Here is an 18111-nt window from a genome sequence, read left to right on the forward strand (position 1 = left end):
TATGCCACCTGCAGGGGACAGGAAAGCAAACAACGAAATGCAGGATAGAGCAAAATCTCTGCTTGTTTTCTGTCTCTCTGTCCGTTCGTCTGTCTGTCCATCTGTCTGTGTGTGCGCGGGTGTCTGTCTGTCCGTCTGTCTGTGTCTGCTCTATACGCCGGAGCTCGCGCTTCCTCTCCGCTCCCGCAACATCTTAGCTCATAGTATCGTACTATTGAAGTGCAATCTCGTTCAAAATTGGAGTCAAGTTTCTTGGAAGCTGACTACGCTAGCTGGTCAAGAAGACTTGCAAAATCCAAAATTAACCCCTAAGCTGATCGGTTACTGTGGCGTTCTTACCCATAGGTTGCCGTGCTCCTCGTTGTCCACGCTGTGCAAATGCACATACACCCAAGAACACGCATGCACATGCACACACACATGCATGCATACAGACAGACAGATAGACACACAGACAGACAGACAGACACACACACACACACAGACAGACAGACAGACAGACACACACATATACCAGTGATACACACACACACACACACACACACACACACACACACACACACACACACACACACACACACACACACACACACACACACACACACACACACACACACACACACACACACACACACACACACACACACACACACACACACACACACACACACACAAACACACACACAAACACACACTGGATGTGTATATGCACACAGGAGGTTATGTCACTGCCACACTACCGAGTACAGTAATGTATCACCCCCCCCCCCCTTCCCCCCCCCCCATCACCCCCCCCCCCCGCACCCCCCCCCCCCATCACCCCCCCCCGCACCCCCCCCCCCCCTGCACCCCCCCCCCCCCCCGCACCCCCCCCCCCCCGCACCCCCCTTCCCTTCCCCTTTCCCCTCCCCCCCCAATACACACTCACACTTACTATGTAAATCCTCACATGTACATACAGTCCGCATTGTGCACATAGTACGCCGATAATACCCTCTCTCGCGACTACGAGCTTAAGCGAAGTGGGAGAACAAATGCACAAGAGTATCTATCACAATACCTGCCCGCCATCCAAGAAGCATGCCGTTGCAGTACATGCTCGTGCTGGTCACCCTATAGCTACTTGCGCTTTGAAGAGCGTGTTGCCAAAGAATGATCGGAGCAGAATGGAAAAATATCAGTAGGTATGGCAGGCTGAAGCTGCACCAGGCCGTAAAAGCGTCCAGGGAAACAGGAAGGACGACTGTACCAGTGAATCATGAGCGGTTCGAGCCCGGCCTAGCTGCATGTCACAGTCGAACGTGGGGAAGGCTCGATTTAATAATCCGGTTAGATTTATACACGCACATGGCATCGTTTTTCTGGGCCACTTTGCCCCTCCTCCCCCCCCCCCCGTGAGATATCCCCAGAAATACTGTGTCCTCATCTCCCCCACCAATCTTCCTCGGCCTTCATCTTCCCCTGTCTTGATTTCCACCACAACTTATCTCCCCCCCCCCCCCCCCCAGGCCCTCATCTTCCCCATCACTAAATCTCTCTGGCCCTTATTATGTCACCACAACATCATTACTAGAGTCACCGCCGACGCGCGCATGGAACAACACCGTGTGTGCTGCTTACCAAGTTAGAGTTACTAGGCGCCTGTCGCAGCTCTCTCATATTGACATGTGCCGATGCTTCCGTCAGCGCCAGCTCTCTACAACAAAACGCAAAGGGAAAAAGAAGAAATTCCTCGTTACTTTTGAGTCTTTAGAATGTATGTCAGGCCAGCCGGAATCAGTCCGGTTGGTCAGGCCATCACCGGACCACCTAATAACTTTACTTGTTAGCCACCCACGCCTGTTTATCGCCGAGGAGGTTAAGTGCACCCGCTATACCACACACAATGAGTGAAGGACTATGGTATGGCCAGACCAATCAAAAACTGTTGCCGGCGGCCCTTTACAGTCAGACCTCGCTTATCCGGTCCTCTTTTATCCGGATCCCTCACCATCCGGAAGAAAATCGTTTGTCACCGATATACAGCATATGCAATGCAAGCATACAGTATGTGTGTTTGATAATTCGGTTCCCTCGCCTATCCGGATATTAATTGTGGAAAACGGATGTGTGCGGCTATGCGAGGTCTGACTGTATATGTTTTGCAGAAAGGATGCCATCGATTGAGGGCTTTAGGGTTTCTCGGCTCCAGTCAAATATGAATGGGTTCCGGCAGTCACACCATAAGGGGAGAGAATGCGGGCGATTGGAAAGTGAAGCAATATGGGGGTTGCTCCTGATCTACCCATTCTTTCAGTCTTCCCTCAAAGTACAACTATAGAATAGTATAGATTGACCCTAGTTCGTTACTCAGCACATCCCGTGCACTCGTACACGTACAAGTACATTAGTGGCAAGCTTGCGTACCCCCTTCTCTTTCTACCTCCCTCTTTCCTCTCTCACTCTCTCTTTCTCCCTCCCTCCCTCCCTCCCTCCCTCCCTCCCTCCCTCCCTCCCTCCCTCCCTCCCTCCCTCCCTCCCTCCCTCCCTCCCTCTCTCTCTCTCTCTCTCTCTCTCTCTCTCTCTCTCTCTCTCTCTCTCTCTCCTTCTCTCCTGACTACAGGTACTGTAGCGGACACCGAAATCCGTTCGGAGGTTAAGCAGCCACGGGGTGGTGGCCTTGCAGCCGCGAGCACTGTTGGTCCATTTTTTACCGTGTTCACGTGAACTACAGTGCATGTACGTGCTAAAAGCAGTAAGTAACGGCGCCGGGCCCGGTCATCCCGTCGGATTACGATGGCTCCGATAGTACTATCGATGCACGGGCAGTGCAAGATACAGAATACTAGGCACTAGTACGGCATTCACCCCTGCATCGCCTGCACCACGCCATACCTGCACCACGCCATACCTGCACCACGCCATACCTGCACCACGCCATCGCCTGCACCACGCCATACCTGCACCACGCCATACCTGCACCACGCCATACCTGCACCACGCCATACCTGCGACTGCGGTAGAAGTACACCACAAACAGCACACCGGCCGCAATGATCAACACGCCGACCGCTCCACCAATGATGCCACCAGTGGCCGCTCCAGAGAGGCCGCTGGTGCCATCGCCCGCCGCACTTGTCACCACTGGATTACCACCTGAAGCCGGCTGTCCCGCACTGGATTGTGTGGACGGCACTGGTGAAACACCAGTTGCATCTGAAATGAACGAACACAGCAGCGTGATACTGGTACAGTGAGACTTCAGCATCAAGTACCCTGGATATTACTACAGTCAAACCTGTGACTAACCACCACCCCTTAGTTGGGGCCCAGAGAAAGCGGTCTTTAGTGGCAGGTGGTCATTAGTTAGAGGTTTGCACCGCACAACCATAAGTATGAATGTGAGACCGTCCGCGCATGACGAAGTGGTCTGTAGTACCAGGCTGGTCGCTAGTCACGGTGGTCTGCAGTAGGTTTTACTGTACTGCACAATATTCATACAGCAATGACACAACCCAGTCCTGTTCTGCCGTACTCGAGAGTTTCGTGTTAAGAAACACTCATCAGCCAGCATGATAACTGTGTTTGCTTGTACAGTACATATTTCCTCCTTGCATTTGGATATCAGGTGTTTCTTCAAGCCACAGCATATCCTTTTCTAGTCATTCGACCTCGAATGTACAGTGCTAGAAAGTACAGATTATGCGGCCCCTTGGAGGTAAGCTATACCGAATTTCAAGTTACCTGCATGCTCCTTAAAGATTAAAAAGAGATAAAAAACAACATCAACCCCTTCTCTTCTTGCCGCGTGAGAATACTGCCTGCCACAAGGCAATAAAAAAAAAATCTTTGAGCAGTTGAGCTCACTTTTTTTTTCATTATGTCGGTTTGCAGTATTGACATTGGCTCCCCCCCCCCCCCCCCCGCTACACCACGTGCTAGGTTGGCGGAACGTCGACGACCTACCGGCAGTGCAGACAAGTCCGTAGAAAGTCTTTGGTCCCGTGTAGATGCGGCTCTCTGCCTTGCCTAGCGGGCAACTGGCGCTACATACACCACTGGGAATGTGTACATAGTTAGCGGTCCCGTCACACCTGAACAACAGAGACAGGTAAGTGCAGAGGAGCATGCTTGATGCAGTGAATGGGAACTAGGGAAGTGTGAATGATACGGACATCAATACCGTAAAGTGCTGCCGCAAGAGTGTCTCTTGATTGAACCTTAGTGTACTAAGGACACAGAGAGAAACTTCAAAGAGAGAGAGAGAGAGAGAGAGAGAGAGAGAGAGAGAGAGAGAGAGAGAGAGAGAGAGAGAGAGAGAGAGAGAGAGAGAGAGAGAGAGAGAGAGAGAGAGAGAGAGAGAGAGAGAGAGAGAGAGAGAGAGAGAGAGAGAGAGAGAGAGAGAGAGAGAGAGAGAGAGAGAGAGAGAGAGAGAGAGAGAGAAGGAGTGAGAAAAAGAGAGAGAACATTTGTGTATGTGGTGGAGTGTGTGTCAGCACACCAGCGTAACTCTGACCTATAGCATATTCCTGTAGTACCATCACAGTCTCCAGCACGACACCCTGGTGAGCACTGGATAGAGGAAACACTACTGCTGGTCGGCGGTGTGGATGCTGTTACACATAAACACACAGATGTACAGTACAGTACAGACACAATGTATCATGTACACGTATATGCAGGCACACATCCGACCGGAGAAATGCTGCAGTACTGAATGTCGCTAAAGTGCTCGCAACAAACACACACACACACACACACACACACACACACACACACACACACACACACAAATGTGTGCATTCACACACACAAATTAATGTGTGCCTTCACACACACACATGATTGTGTGCATTCACACACAAACAAACACACACACGCACGTATGCGCACACACGCGCGCACACACACACACACACACACACACACGTACACATGTCGAATTGCCCAATGATTCCTTACCTGCCCTTGCACAGCTCCTACTGCTGATTAGTAATACCGCACAGTATAAGGCGAGCAGCAGTCCAAGCCGATCCAGCCAACTCCACATATTGACAGAACCATCAACAGCCTAGTAGTATTACTGAACACAATCAGTCCGTGATACCAAGAGTTGCTTCCCAGCGTGAATGCTGTGGAGGACTGTCGAGATGAAGAAATCTGAGGCCTAGGCTATTGCTCGGGGCTCTTGCCCTTGAATCAATCAATCATACAGGATTTTATCAGTGCGCAGACTGACTAATAAGTGTAGTCTGGGGACTATCGTGATGAAACTGGGGAGAATAATGTAACAAGGCTGTAGGGATGGCAGAGGGTGAAGATGGGTGAGAACACGATTCGCTGCATACGTGGGTGTCGTCGGGTTCGTAACGCAAAATTTACCGTTCACTAGAACAATCACTGAATTATGCAAGCAGCTCTCTCCCTCTCTCTTGCACTATTCCCAATCTACCATGTACCAAGAGTTCCCGACCGCTAAGCTGGTGCAAATGCAAACTGAGAGCAGAATATTGACGCTACAACACTTGCCAGGGTGATCTAACGAACGAGCTGATGCGCTTACTCCACCGTGTGTCCACCCACCAATGGCAGTGAGAATACTCCTGCAAAATGAAATCCACAGACTCACTCACTCATAGCCCAACCATCCAATGACTAAGGAGGTGACAAGCCCACGACCTGGGCTAATGTCGTAATGAAATTACTCGTCACGGCCACTGGCTGAGTCAGACATTCGGAGTCGGTATGCCTGCCCCAGTGCCCAGCCTGATATCATGGATATTGCCTTGGACTTGGAGTGACATGGGAATGTGGGGTGGATCTACATGACCACGGACCGGTCGACACCACCCGTACCCGTAATCAGGCCGTAGCGTCGTAGACCTACCCGCAGTGTGTGGTCTCGACTGCAGTAGTGGAGAGCCGTGGAGCCTGGAGGGCGTAAAGTCTTGCAGACAAGGAGTCAACCGGTAAAAGACATCGTATCGCCAATGATTATGTGCATCAGTTCATCAATAATCATTGCTGTCGTGTGAGTTGGAGAGGTGACTCACACTCCGGAGGCGAAGGCCTGTTTAGCTGCGAATCCTATCGTCTCGATCATCAGGCAGAGGATTTACTACTGAAGGTTTTGCGAGCGGGCCTAGCTAGGTCTTGACTCGGGGTCTTGAGACTTGATGTTCTTGGCTGGTGTGGAAGTTTGTTGTGTATGCGTGGTGGCACTGGGACAGTGTCAGTGGGCCAGAAGACAGTGTGTAGCGCAAGAAGCACAGCATGCAGCGACCGAGAAAGTTATTTCACCTTCATGTAAATCTCAGCGCTATTGAGTACATTATGTATTGGGTCCGTGAAGGCCAGGGAAATACCGTGCCAGCGCCAGCAGTAGAGTCGACAGCAGGGCCGAGGCCAGAAGTGGGAAAGGCTCAGCCTGAGAGAGAAAGCACCATAACCAGATAACGCCAAATTATTTGGTAGATCTAGTGATGCCAGAGGGAAGAGCTTGAGAGTCATTCATTCACCACGCTGACAGCTACAAGCCTACAGGACGCCTGGACTCGTATCGCTCGCACCCGCACCGCTGTTTTGTGTGTACGTGTGTGTGTGTGTGACCGTGAGCAGAAAGCGCCAGCGAAAACGCCAGCGAAAACGTGTTTCAGCTTGTTTTTGGTTGCTTTTGACATAATCATTGCATGCACAAGACCTCTCTTATTACTACCGGTAGTTTAGTTGCAGCATTTGAGCTTTTTGCGATTTCACATCATTTCAGCAACTAGGTAAATTGAATTATTTCACTCGAGGTTCGCCACTTCAGCCATTGGCACTGACTGGTACATGTATGTAGATGGTTATTCCTACATGGAACACACAGTGACACACTTCCTGCTGAACTAGAAACTAACACTACGACTCATCGTTTTGTCTTGACTTCATAAGCCGCGGATTCATTCCCTCCCCCTACCCCGGCATGAGCATGAGCGACTCTGACTCACCGGGGGGGGGGGGGGCACGCTGCTGTCTGGGGCCTCACGGAGTGTTTATCAGTCTGGAAACCACAGAAATGGACCGTCTCTGTAAGTAAGTTAGTTTGTATCCCTGGTGACGATTTGGCCTGGAAAGCACACTACAAATACAATGATGAGCCGGTACATCACGTAGTATACAGTACATGTGATGAACTGATGAGGGGTGAATACCCGGAAACACAGACCTGTGTACATACAGGGAGTGGTGCTTTCTTACTTACACTACAGGTTTGCCGAGTGTGTGTCAAAGCCTCTTATACGGGCAATCACAGAATAATCATGATATCACTGACTGACACTTGAAAATCTGCACACAATGACAACTCCATTCATGATAGTCTCTGTTGGATCTGTCTGTATCCGTTACCCTTGTTAGCTAGTTGCCAACAAGCCGAGCTTCGGAAACAGGAACATCAGACATGTGCAATCATGCTACATATGTGGATAGATCACAGTCAGCCTGCCGAATGCCCATAACCTTGTATTAACGGGAATTTATCAACAGATGGTGAGATAGTTTGAAGAGCTAGGTGACTATAGAAGACGGCCTGGTTGTCTAGCTACATGTGCATGAAACAGAGGTACCACAGTAGACGAAGGATAGGTGGCGGGCACCTGCTAAATGCTGGGGATACAGTCATACCATTTCTTTTTTAAACAAGATGCTCTGGCAAAAGATAGACGAAGGAACGTCCAACGTGATTTTTAGAGTACATGTGCAAGGAGCAGTTTGTGCCGATGACATGTCAGTACGGTCGCCATAACAGATAGCTGGGTTACCATGGTTACCAATGCTGCACGTCGATGTTTGCCTTCAACGAGGATCTATAGGAATTGCGGCTAAACAGACGGCGAGTGGCGTCCGTAAGAAACTGCTCGCGAACCTTGGCGGAGATTACGAGCTGCCGAAGGGAGCTATGTGTGTTGACGGCATGCAGAAAGGCAGTGACGTCATCGTCGGCGAGCCACTCTTGCTGCAGCGGCTCTTCCACATCAGTGATGACCAGCTCGCGCAGTTGGGGCCAGGCAGTGTGCAGGTTCTCTGCCAGGCCCGCTACAAAATGAGGAGGTCCCGACTGAAAAAGAACAAGCGTCGACAGACGAGATGATCCGTGCAGTGCCATGCAAATCATGTGCATGGCCTCTCCACAAATTCCTCTGCAGCCATTGAGATCGAATACTTCGAGGCAGCGAACATCGGCAAGTGCATCAGCCAGCATCAGTGCGGGCGAGCAAGTGGCATTGGTCGTTCTTGCTACTCCATTGAACGCAGTAAGTGGTGGCTGAATGCTGGCTGGTTGTGATGGCGTGCTGCTATCGGTAGGATTGGTGAAGTCACAATTGATCACAATTATCTCCTTCATGTGCGCGCATGACGATTTGAGAACGGCGGCGATCTCCTCCCACTGCCAGGTACACTGAGAGATCATGAGCTCGGTGATATTGCTACACTTTAGCAGTGACACCGGAAACGACACCGGTTTGTCCGGCATCAGGTAGCGGATGAACACCTTGCACAGACTGGCGTAGTGGACATCAATCGCCACATCGTAGGCACGGACGACGGAAGGGTGATTGTTTCCGTCGACCTGTACCTGCATGCACTGAAACGCGGACGCCAGGCTAGACATAAACGGATGACGATCGCTGCCATGGTGATGGCAATGTTCGGCATAGCAGAGCGTGACGAGATCCAAGTTACACTCCTGGCCTTCGCTGATTTCGTTGTGAAAGCGGCGGCACTTCTGTGCCATCGGCTCATCAGGCATATCAGCGATTAGAGACTGTGCAAGTACATCTTTGCCCATGTCGTGGAGGGCAGTGGCCAGTGTAGCAGGCGTTGCGTCCGGGCCGCAGAGTTCCGCCCAGGTCAGCAGCACCTCTTTCAGGAACTCTTCCCGGCTGGAGTTCCGGCCGTTCTTGCAGCGTCTCTCTACCAGGCGCTCCCCGCTGCGGCCGTTCAGCCGTGCACTGAGCAGCTCCTCGGCTAGGCGGCGACTATCCAGGTCCAACAGCCACGCACTGAGCGATTCAAGCATGTTCAGGGGGAAGGCTTGTGAACATTCATCAAAGCTATCATCCCACTCGGCATCATCCGAGCCAGCCCAGTCTTGTTCTGGTTCCATAACCGACTTCTTCCTGGTCAAAAAACCGTTGAGTAAGCAGTCGGCTTTCTCTGCATCCAACTGGGCAGTGCACAGCATCCAGAAAGTGCGCAAGTGCCGGCTGGTGGGGCCAAGTGATTCAACCAGGCGACCAACGCGGGCCAGCGTGGTGACCTTCCGCACTGCTATGTAGCGAGCAGCCAGTGATTCTTGTAGAGTTAGGTGGCTGAACATCCAGAATCTGCCACTGTCCCGACTGGTGCTGTCGGCCAGTACGAGTAGGCCCAGTGATTTTGCTTCTCTGGCAATGGAATGTGCCTTTAGCTCAGCATCAGTGAATATCAGCTGCTGCTTGTTCAGCATGGCGAATGCAAGCTTTCCAAGATCCAGGATTAGATCTTGGATGTCGGTGGCAATCTCATTCCAGCTCTTGTATGACTCACCAGTATGACGCTCTGCTACTTGGATGACCATCATGTCGAAGATATCCGACAGACAGCGAGGTAGCATGCCACACCGACAGTGGAAGAGTTTGCACGTCTGCATGGCCAGGAATGGCGTGGCCATCATGCTGGCAAGGCTCTGGTCGCCTCGTACTGCCGTTACCAGTGCAGATGCCTCTTCTGGTGATCTGAGTACCTTGCCGATGTACTCCTCTACATCCTCCTGCCGGAAACCGACAAGTTCCACACGGCGATCAAACTGCTTTTGGTCGCACAGACTCAGCAGCTCTGCGCACGGCCGTGACGTCACCACCAGACGAAGTCCCCTCACTTTTGACCCGTTGATGACGTCGCGAACAAAGCCACTACAGTCACCAAGGCGAATCTCATCAAGACCATCCAGTACCAAGCAAACTCGGTGCGCTTGCTGGCGTACAAAATCATCGATGCTCTTGCGTTCGTCGCTCGTGAACTCTCCTTGCTCTTCAACACCAAGTAAAGAGCATATACTGGTGGCTTTCCGTACTTCTTCGTTGCGCAGCTTTCGTGCAACCACCAGATCAAAAGGCATCCACATTTCATTCCGTGCCCATTTCAACGGAGCCACTTTGGTCAAGGCGAATGTTTTACCACAGCCTGCACTAGCCACTGCCAAGATGCGGTAGGTTCGGCCACCGCTGGAAAACTCCAGCATCTGCTCATCACTGAGATGGAAAAGATTTTCTAGCGAGATATTCTCTAGGCTGCTGGCCGCCTTTGAGAAAACGTGCTCTACACGCCACATGTCGCCTGTTGAATCAAAACTGGCGTTCCTGAACTCTTCTTGGAGCTCAGGTCTGGACAAAATCATGAGTCGAACGTGCACATCCGAAACACTGGGCTCCCTCAACCCCTCGTCCACCATACCTTCTCCCATGTCTATGGTTGCGCTTAGATAATCCTGAACAAACAAGCCTCTCAACCTGCGCACAGCCTCGGGTAGGTTGCTTACGTGGGCAGCGTGGCCAGCGTGACCGGTGCCTGATCCGGGCGCGGGACTAGCGTCAGCGTGGCCAGACTCGCTCGCCGCTCTGCTTTCACCGCCATCACTAACCCGGCAATACGTCGAAGTTTCAAAGTCATTACATATTTGACCGGTGTTCTCTTTGCACGCCATGACACCGGAAATACCTACAAGAACAGCAGCAACTACTAACCTAATACATTGGAGTAACATACATATACTTCAAGTACTTGAAGTAAAGGCAACTTCGCAAGGCTCGTAAGAACGTTTGTTGGTCTGTTTACTACAATGTAGATCTAAGTGAGACAAACTATTTCTAATCTTAGTTCTGGCCGTAATGAGCGGCCTGAACGGAGTGAACATCATCATACACATGTAGCAGTAGTCGATTCAACCACCTGAGCCTGGTAGATCTACCTGACATGTCCATTGTTCGTTACCTGTCGTCACCAACACCGTGAACACGGGAAAGCTACAATGTAGAGTCCACCCAACTCGTCCCAAGATCAGACCGCAGTTGTGAACTCTTGACCCCAGTGCCGTGGTATGTGCTGCGTGTACGTTGTTGGTAAGTCAGTCACAAGGAGACTGCGAGAGAGCATCATCCGAGCTAACAACGCGTGACATGGCTAGCCCTTAGCTTTCCCAAAGATGCCAACATTTTTCGCAACCGAAACGAGTGAAATGAAGTCCAACATGGCACAAACACTTCCTGCTGAACTTGACACTTGACTGACTCATGACTGCCATCCGGAGCACACGAGGAGCCCACGGCACCTTCCACTCGGCAAACCGGTGATTTGAGGCGGACGGTTTGAACATCTGCTTTTTGATGTAAGAAGCCGAGAAGAGACGCCACTATGAGTAACGCCATTATGAGGGACGAGCGCGGGAGGTGTAGCGTTTGAACGGTTTCACTCCGTTCTGTCGTATTCTTGCAACAACTGGCGGTATGGGCAGTGCTGTTACTGCCTTCTATCGACGGCTGGCTGGCATCATGGAGGAGCGAGGTTGTTCATTTGTTGGGTTTGCACACCCATAACTCGCTAATCCCGAGCCGTCTGGCCTTTGCTCTCCTGCATGCCAACATCATGTCTGCGGGGAGGGGGCGCTCACCATTTCCTTGGCATAGGGGGTTGGATGACGCATCTCCAGAATCTGTGTACACCCTTCCCGCGCAGAGCTTGCTGTAGTCGTCAGTCAGTCACCCCGTGACGTGAGCGCCGCTGATGAGACCTACATAATGCCTGCCTGAGTAGCAACATCCGATAGCGTAGGGTGGAGCTGACACGATTGGTATGCCATGCAAGGTCGAAACAGCTAGCTGTCCTGAGATTGAGTGCATAATGTACACCTATAGAGCTAGCTAGCTAAACAAGCAAGTCTACTTTCCAATTCTCCAATCATGTCAGCTCCACCCTACGCTATCGGATGTTGCTACTCAGGCAGGCACTATGTTTTCTGTTTTCAGTGCTCGTGACCAACCCAATTACCCCCCCCCCCCACACATACATTAGAGCAGGGAGTAGTAAAAGTAAAAGTAAATTATCGTATCCGTTCCCGAAGGGAACTCACGAGGAGTAGTACAATACCATTATACTACTCCCTGCACTCAAGCGCTCACCCCCCCCCCCCCCCATGCACACACACACACACACAAACACACACACACACCACTAGCGGTCCACCACGCATTACCACCTCCAAACAAAGCCAGCAGGCTCACCTCTGCAGCCAGATCACGGCCGATACAACACAGCAAGAACGATGAGAACACACCGCAAGAGACTGAGCACTGAGTAAAATGCACTGGTCCCGTGGAGATATCGGGTGAAGACGTCTCTACTCGGAATCAGAGATGATTGTTAGCTTAATTGAAAAGTAAGGTGCCATGATTGATGGCAGCTCTCAGTAGAACCATGTTGCTGAGACAGAGGATAAGAAACAACTATAGAGCATCCGAAACACCATGGTTACACTACCCAAGAAGAGCACACAAATGCACGGCAGTGGTTCGATCTCGTAATTGCGAAAGAAAAGCAAGGCCAGGCCGGGATTGTCCAGTTGTGGCTGAATAATAGAGAATGCTATCATAGAAGGTAGGTGAACATGAAGAATTCTTTTCTGGGATTGCTGCGTACGTGTGTGAGGAAACAAGGCGTTCATGCCACCTTGGCCTTGGCTGAACTAGCAGTCGCTGGTGGCAATGCTTGAGGTGTTGAAGATGAAGCATGGTGCGGCTGCCGCGGCTTCGTGCCAGCACCTGCCTTTCCACAGCCACCAACATTGCCGTCGCCGCCACTACCCACTGGATCAGCATCAGCAGCGGTGGTGATGGTGGTGTTACCAAGGCTGAAGCCTCGTCGCTCGTCCATACGCCGGCGCATCAGCCGCCGTTCTGCCGCGTACGGCGCCTTCTCAAACATGTCGGCAATGACCGGGTGGTCGTCAAGGCGACGGTCAATGGCCGTGCCACACAGCCAGTCCCACAGGAAGAGGATCTCTCCGAAGTGCGCGCGCGTCACCTCGTGATGGACGTTGTGGAATCGCGACGTGTTAAGCAGCACACGGGGCAACCATCTCTCCACGCACTCAATACTGTAGCCGCAGTGCAGGTACAAGTTCATGTAGGCAAGGAGGACCAGTGACAACAGGTGTACGGGACCCCACAGGTTGAGTGCCGGGATGGAGAAGAGCATCACCTGCCAGAACGTCAGCAGCGCCTCGAACGGATGGATGGCGAACGACGCAAAGCAGCTCGGGTCGTGGTACGAGTGATGGTCCTGCAGCATGGGGACGTCGGTCGGACACCACAGGCCGAAAGGCGCGCATATATACACATACACACACACATGCACAGAATCAAACGCATAGGCATATTGTCAGAGTCCATGCAACTACTATTACTATCCTCCAGAAGCATACAAGTACAAGTTAGCAATATGGATTGGTTTCCCTATTCTACTGAAGGCTGACTGTAACGTGTTTTTCCCCGGACGAATTGGGCAGATCATCCTGGACGAAAACTGGTGCAACCATGGTCGTGTGTGACACCGATGACGTTCTATTGAAAGTTTCCTGTACGTTCTATTGAAAGTAGGTTGTATGTTCTATTGAAAATCTCCCGTATGTTCTATTGAAAGTTTCCTGTACGTTCTATTGAAAGTTTCCTGTATGTTCAATTGAAAGTTTCCTGGACGTTCTATTGAAAGTTTCCTGTATGTTCAATTGAAAGTTTCCTGGACGTTCTATTGAAAGTTTCCTGTATGTTCAATTGAAAGTTTCCTGGACGTTCTATTGAAAGTTTCCTGGACGTTCTATTGAAAGTTTCCTGGACGTTCTATTGAAAGTTTCCTGGACGTTCTATTGAAAGTTTCCTGGACGTTCTATTGAAAGTTTCCTGGACGTTCTATTGGAAGTAGACTGTACATGTACGTTCTATTGAAAGTAGACTGTACGTGCGATCAAGAGTACATAACCCCCCAGAGTGTGCAACGCCGATCCAGCTCTCTATATAGGGTCTTGGTCGAGCGGAATCGGATCTTCTGATGTCATGCGTACACTCCGCACCAGCGCAAGGCCGGTCTCGAGGCAGGGCACCGTTGTTTTTGATCCAAGACTACCCGCGACTCCCCGGGTTCCCCTCAGATGTGTACGGTATTATGACGCAAAGATCCGATTCCGCTCGACCAAGACCCTATGCAGAGCTGGATCAGGCGTTGCACACTCTGGGGGGTTATGTACTCTTGGTGCGATGTACTAACCTTGTGAAAGATGTAGAGCATTCTCCAGTGCAGTGCACGGTGCTTCCAGTAGTTCCAGCAGTCGGCCAGCACCACACCGCCTATCAACTTCACCAGCAGGTAGAACCAGAGCGAGTCGCCGGTGTCCGCTAGCGACCAGTTCAGCGCCGTCGGCAGGCCAGCGCGGTAGCGCGTGACGGGCCAGGCGGCGAAGCAGGCCACCATGTAGATGGTGCCTATGGTGTCGCGTCCCTCCTGCCAGAACAGCGGTGGTGCCGACTTCTCGCACTGGATCTTACGGCCGTAGCGCTGGCACAGCGCCTGTACAAACATAGCTGAGGATAGCACGGTGGCGGCGATCAGCAGGAACGAACGTATCAGGCTGTCGTAGAACAGTGCAGGGTGATCGCTGGCCAGTCCGGCGAGGGTGAAGCCCAGCGGTAGTAGCCACGCCACGACATCGCTCTGCGCCTTAGTCACCGGGTAGACGGCGAGCGGGCCTAGCATGAACACTGGTCGCACTGTCACTTGTGCTGAGCCCAAAGTGCTCGTCTTTTCGCCACTGCTTGTCGTACCAACACACTCCCTACCGCTATCGCCAACATTGCTATTGTTGTTGAAGTACTCTGTAGCCATGCCGATGACACACCACAGGGTCAGTGAGAGCAGCACGAGTGGATGTGCCAACTCAGCGCCACCGGCGGTGTTGTCTGACATTCCCAGGACGTCGGCCAGTTGTGACGTGACCTCGGCGTGGGACTCCAGCACGGCAATCACCCGCGTCACCAACCATTGACTCAGCGCATTTGCCATGAACAATACCTCTGCACCGGAGCTTCCGCTCACCCCGCGTACCAACCCCACCAGCAGCAGGGTGCCGCCGACGATCACCACGGCAACCGGTATCACGGCAGTTGCCGCTTCTGCGAGCGAACGGCGTTGCCGTTGCCGTGGTTGTGCTGCGGCGCTGATATGGCACATGGACAGACGTGCAAGCCAGCACAGCAGCAGGCCAAACGCGAGCGCCGCCGTGTGAGATAGAGATGCCAGCAGGGCGAAATCGTGCGTGAAGTCCTCGCCCTCCGGCAGAACAGGCAACGACAACAACATTGCCTTCGCCTGCTCTTGGCCTTGGGTACCGGTCTCGGTCTCTAGCGGCACCGGGCTGGTCTTGATGACCGGCTTGACCATGCGATCGTACAGCGGCATGACTGCACAGTGAAACACGACCATGGCGACGAGGAATGCCTTGGCCAACCACGGCGTCCAGCGGATGAACACCGGTGGTACTATCCCCTCCACGCCACCACCGCCACCATTGCCATTGCCACTAGCACCCTGGCTGTCAGCGGTCACGTGGCTGCCCTGTGGCGGCGAAGACGGCGGGAACAGCTGCTTGATGGCAAAGCCGGCGGCAAAGAACGTGATGTAGCTGGTGGTGGACATCACAGCAAACGGCGTGCTGCCGTCGCGCTCGTAGAAAAACTGCGCCGCCAGTCGGTAGGTGATGCCCACGCGCTCCTCGAACGACCAGCGAAAGAACGAGTGCAGTGCTACGAAGCCGGCCGCCACGCAGGCGAAGAACGCCGTCCAGCACGTCGCCGATCGCCGTAGGAACCGCACTGCCAGGGAGCGCCGCGGATTGGTCGCCGTGGGGGCGCCGAGACCATTGGCCACGTTCACACCCAGCGCCGACAGGGCAAAGCCCAGCAGAAACACGCACGTGTGCGTCACGGCCGCAATCGTGGCGAACTCTTTCAGGTTCTCCAGCTGCCCGCCGCCGCCGCCACCACCGGGTGCGGACGATGACGCGGACGCCGCGGCGCGTAGCCGGAGGCGGCTCAGCAACTCGTCCGAGTCCTCCCCGCTGCTCACCTGTCTCCACACACCGGGCACTCCGCTGTAGAACCAGGCGTACACGACCCAGAACAGACCGGCCACCTGCAGCGCTAGAGTGGCGTATGAGGCCATGGCGACGACCATGGACGACTCTTGCACTCTTGCCTCTTGGGGTTACTGACCTCCTGCTGGTTGACCTTGAGCCACAAAAGGTTCAGTTTGGTGCTGGAAGATCTACACTCAGCGCTCAGTATATGCGCTAGCTAGCTAGCTGCCAGTACGTTGTCCCGCGTACACCATGTACACGCGGCACGCGGGTTACAAACGAGTGGAGTAAACAGTTTCAAGAGAATGGTGCCACACCGTCATGAAGAAGCCCCGCACTGGCCACAGATACCCTACTAAGTACTAGTCCGTAGCCTAGATCTGCCGAACCATGGCGAAATGGCGTGATTCACTGACAGTTTTGCTTGGATAGAGTAACGGCAGTCGGCAGGTAGGTCGCTGTTACAATCACACACGAAAAAAATCAAGCGCAAAAAGCCCAAAGCGTGCTATGCGCAAAAAGCCCAAAGCGTGCCTGCCTGATCGACTATCAGTGTCACCAGATCACTATGATTGTGTCTTGGTGTGGATTTACCAGTTTACTGCGGTACGTAGATTCTACGAGTGCCTGGTGCCATGCCACTGATGCCAGACTAGCCATGACCATGATGTCAGGCACGGCAAGGCTGCTGGAGCTCGCAGATCTACAGCAGATAGAGTATACAGCCTAGATCTATAGACTACACCATAGACATAATAGCTAGTCCACGCGGATCGGGCATGCATGGTGTGCTGATTTTTGTATATAGAGGTGATCTATATACATGTATAGGGGTCACTCGCGCCTTGGCTATCCGGTAGGCTTGCGAAGGCAAAGGTCGAAATAAAAGCCAGGGACTCACTTGAGTCTTGAGTCGCTGTACTATCCCTACTGGACCCTAGCCTAGGCCCTGTCGAAAACCATGAAACCAAGCGCTAGCGCTCTCGACTCTCCAGCACACACAGACTCAGTAGACGCTCTAGACACTCGTAGAGTCGTACTCATAATCATTGTCATTCGTGCCATCTGCACCGCGAGTTGCGCGGGATAACAGCGCATTCACCATACATGATACAACGCTTTGTAAAGTGGTTCGCACCTGCTACAGTGCTAGCGGACACATCATGATTGTCATGTCAGAAACTGTCTTGAATGGTTTTTGGACAATGTAGTTTTTACCCGCATTTTCTCGAGAGGAGACGTGTAGATCTACCAGTTGTAGGCTAGCAGTATCGAAGGGAAGGGGAAGATCCGTGGGCCATGATCCAGCTTTCTTAGCTGCAGATCTGCCAATGAACCACGTTTGGAATTATGCCATGGTGAAAGAAGTACGAGTAGTTCTGTGAATTATTAATTTTATTATTTTTATTACATTGTACATAATTGTAGTAGTTGATGTGCGTGCGGTAGTGTAGTCATTTGTAAGACTTGGACACTCTTTGCTATAGACACACTGCGATCGGCGCTGCAGAATGGCGGTTCGCAGAAAGCAAAGCCGCTCGCAACGGGTCGTGGCCACCCCTCACCCCCAGCAGAAGCAGCACAGGGGCGCTAAACCCGCATCGATGCGAGCCGCCGGCATTAGCGCAGATCCGGAAGAAAGGATTCTTTCATCCTCACCCGATCTAACAACACCAGTGCCAGCAACCAGGACACGAGTGGTACGAAGCTCCCGTACCAGCCAACCCGGAGAGCCAGATCGGGACGAATCGTTGGAACCGAGCGCCAAACGGCGAAAGCCCTCCAGATCACCTGGTCGTGCAGCGGGTGCACTTGGCGGAGGCAGCGAGGACTACGCAGCGGCGCTGGCTGACACCGGGTTCCAGTGCCCAACGCTCGCTACGAACCAACCTGCCGTAACAATCCACAATAACCGGCCTAACGCGCCAACC

General features: G+C 52.5%; 3 protein-coding genes across 3 annotated transcripts in view; all 3 read right to left on the bottom strand.

Moving 5' to 3' along the window:
• Nucleotides 1-5907, bottom strand: part of LOC135811867 (uncharacterized) — an 8926-nt gene extending 3019 nt beyond the window's left edge. Inside the window, exons 1-7 of the mRNA XM_065325105.1 lie at nt 4942-5907; nt 4496-4592; nt 3946-4073; nt 2988-3195; nt 1621-1696; nt 340-370; nt 1-8 (exon numbers count right to left, since the gene is read on the bottom strand). The exon at nt 1-8 is cut by the window's left edge and continues 260 nt beyond it. Coding sequence (XP_065181177.1) covers nt 1-8; nt 340-370; nt 1621-1696; nt 2988-3195; nt 3946-4073; nt 4496-4592; nt 4942-5029 — 636 coding nt within the window. The 5' untranslated portion in view covers nt 5030-5907. The remainder of the gene's footprint in view (nt 9-339; nt 371-1620; nt 1697-2987; nt 3196-3945; nt 4074-4495; nt 4593-4941) is intronic.
• A 1343-nt stretch (nt 5908-7250) lies between these two features.
• On the bottom strand, nt 7251-10890 carry LOC135811868 (uncharacterized). The gene has a single exon (XM_065325106.1). It carries the CDS (start codon nt 10763-10765, stop codon nt 7787-7789), a length of 2979 nt encoding a protein of 992 aa, XP_065181178.1. The 5' UTR covers nt 10766-10890; the 3' UTR covers nt 7251-7786.
• A 1364-nt stretch (nt 10891-12254) lies between these two features.
• Nucleotides 12255-16269, bottom strand: LOC135811869 (uncharacterized; the record flags this gene model as incomplete). Its single annotated transcript, XM_065325107.1, is given in 2 exon segments — nt 12255-13335; nt 14317-16269. Coding segments are annotated over 2 exon segments (2571 nt in total). The 3' UTR covers nt 12255-12714.
• Nucleotides 16270-18111: the final 1842 nt, after the last annotated feature.

This window comes from Sycon ciliatum, chromosome 3 (genome assembly GCF_964019385.1).
Source record: "Sycon ciliatum chromosome 3, ocSycCili1.1, whole genome shotgun sequence".
NCBI classification, from domain to species: Eukaryota; Metazoa; Porifera; class Calcarea; order Leucosolenida; family Sycettidae; genus Sycon; species Sycon ciliatum.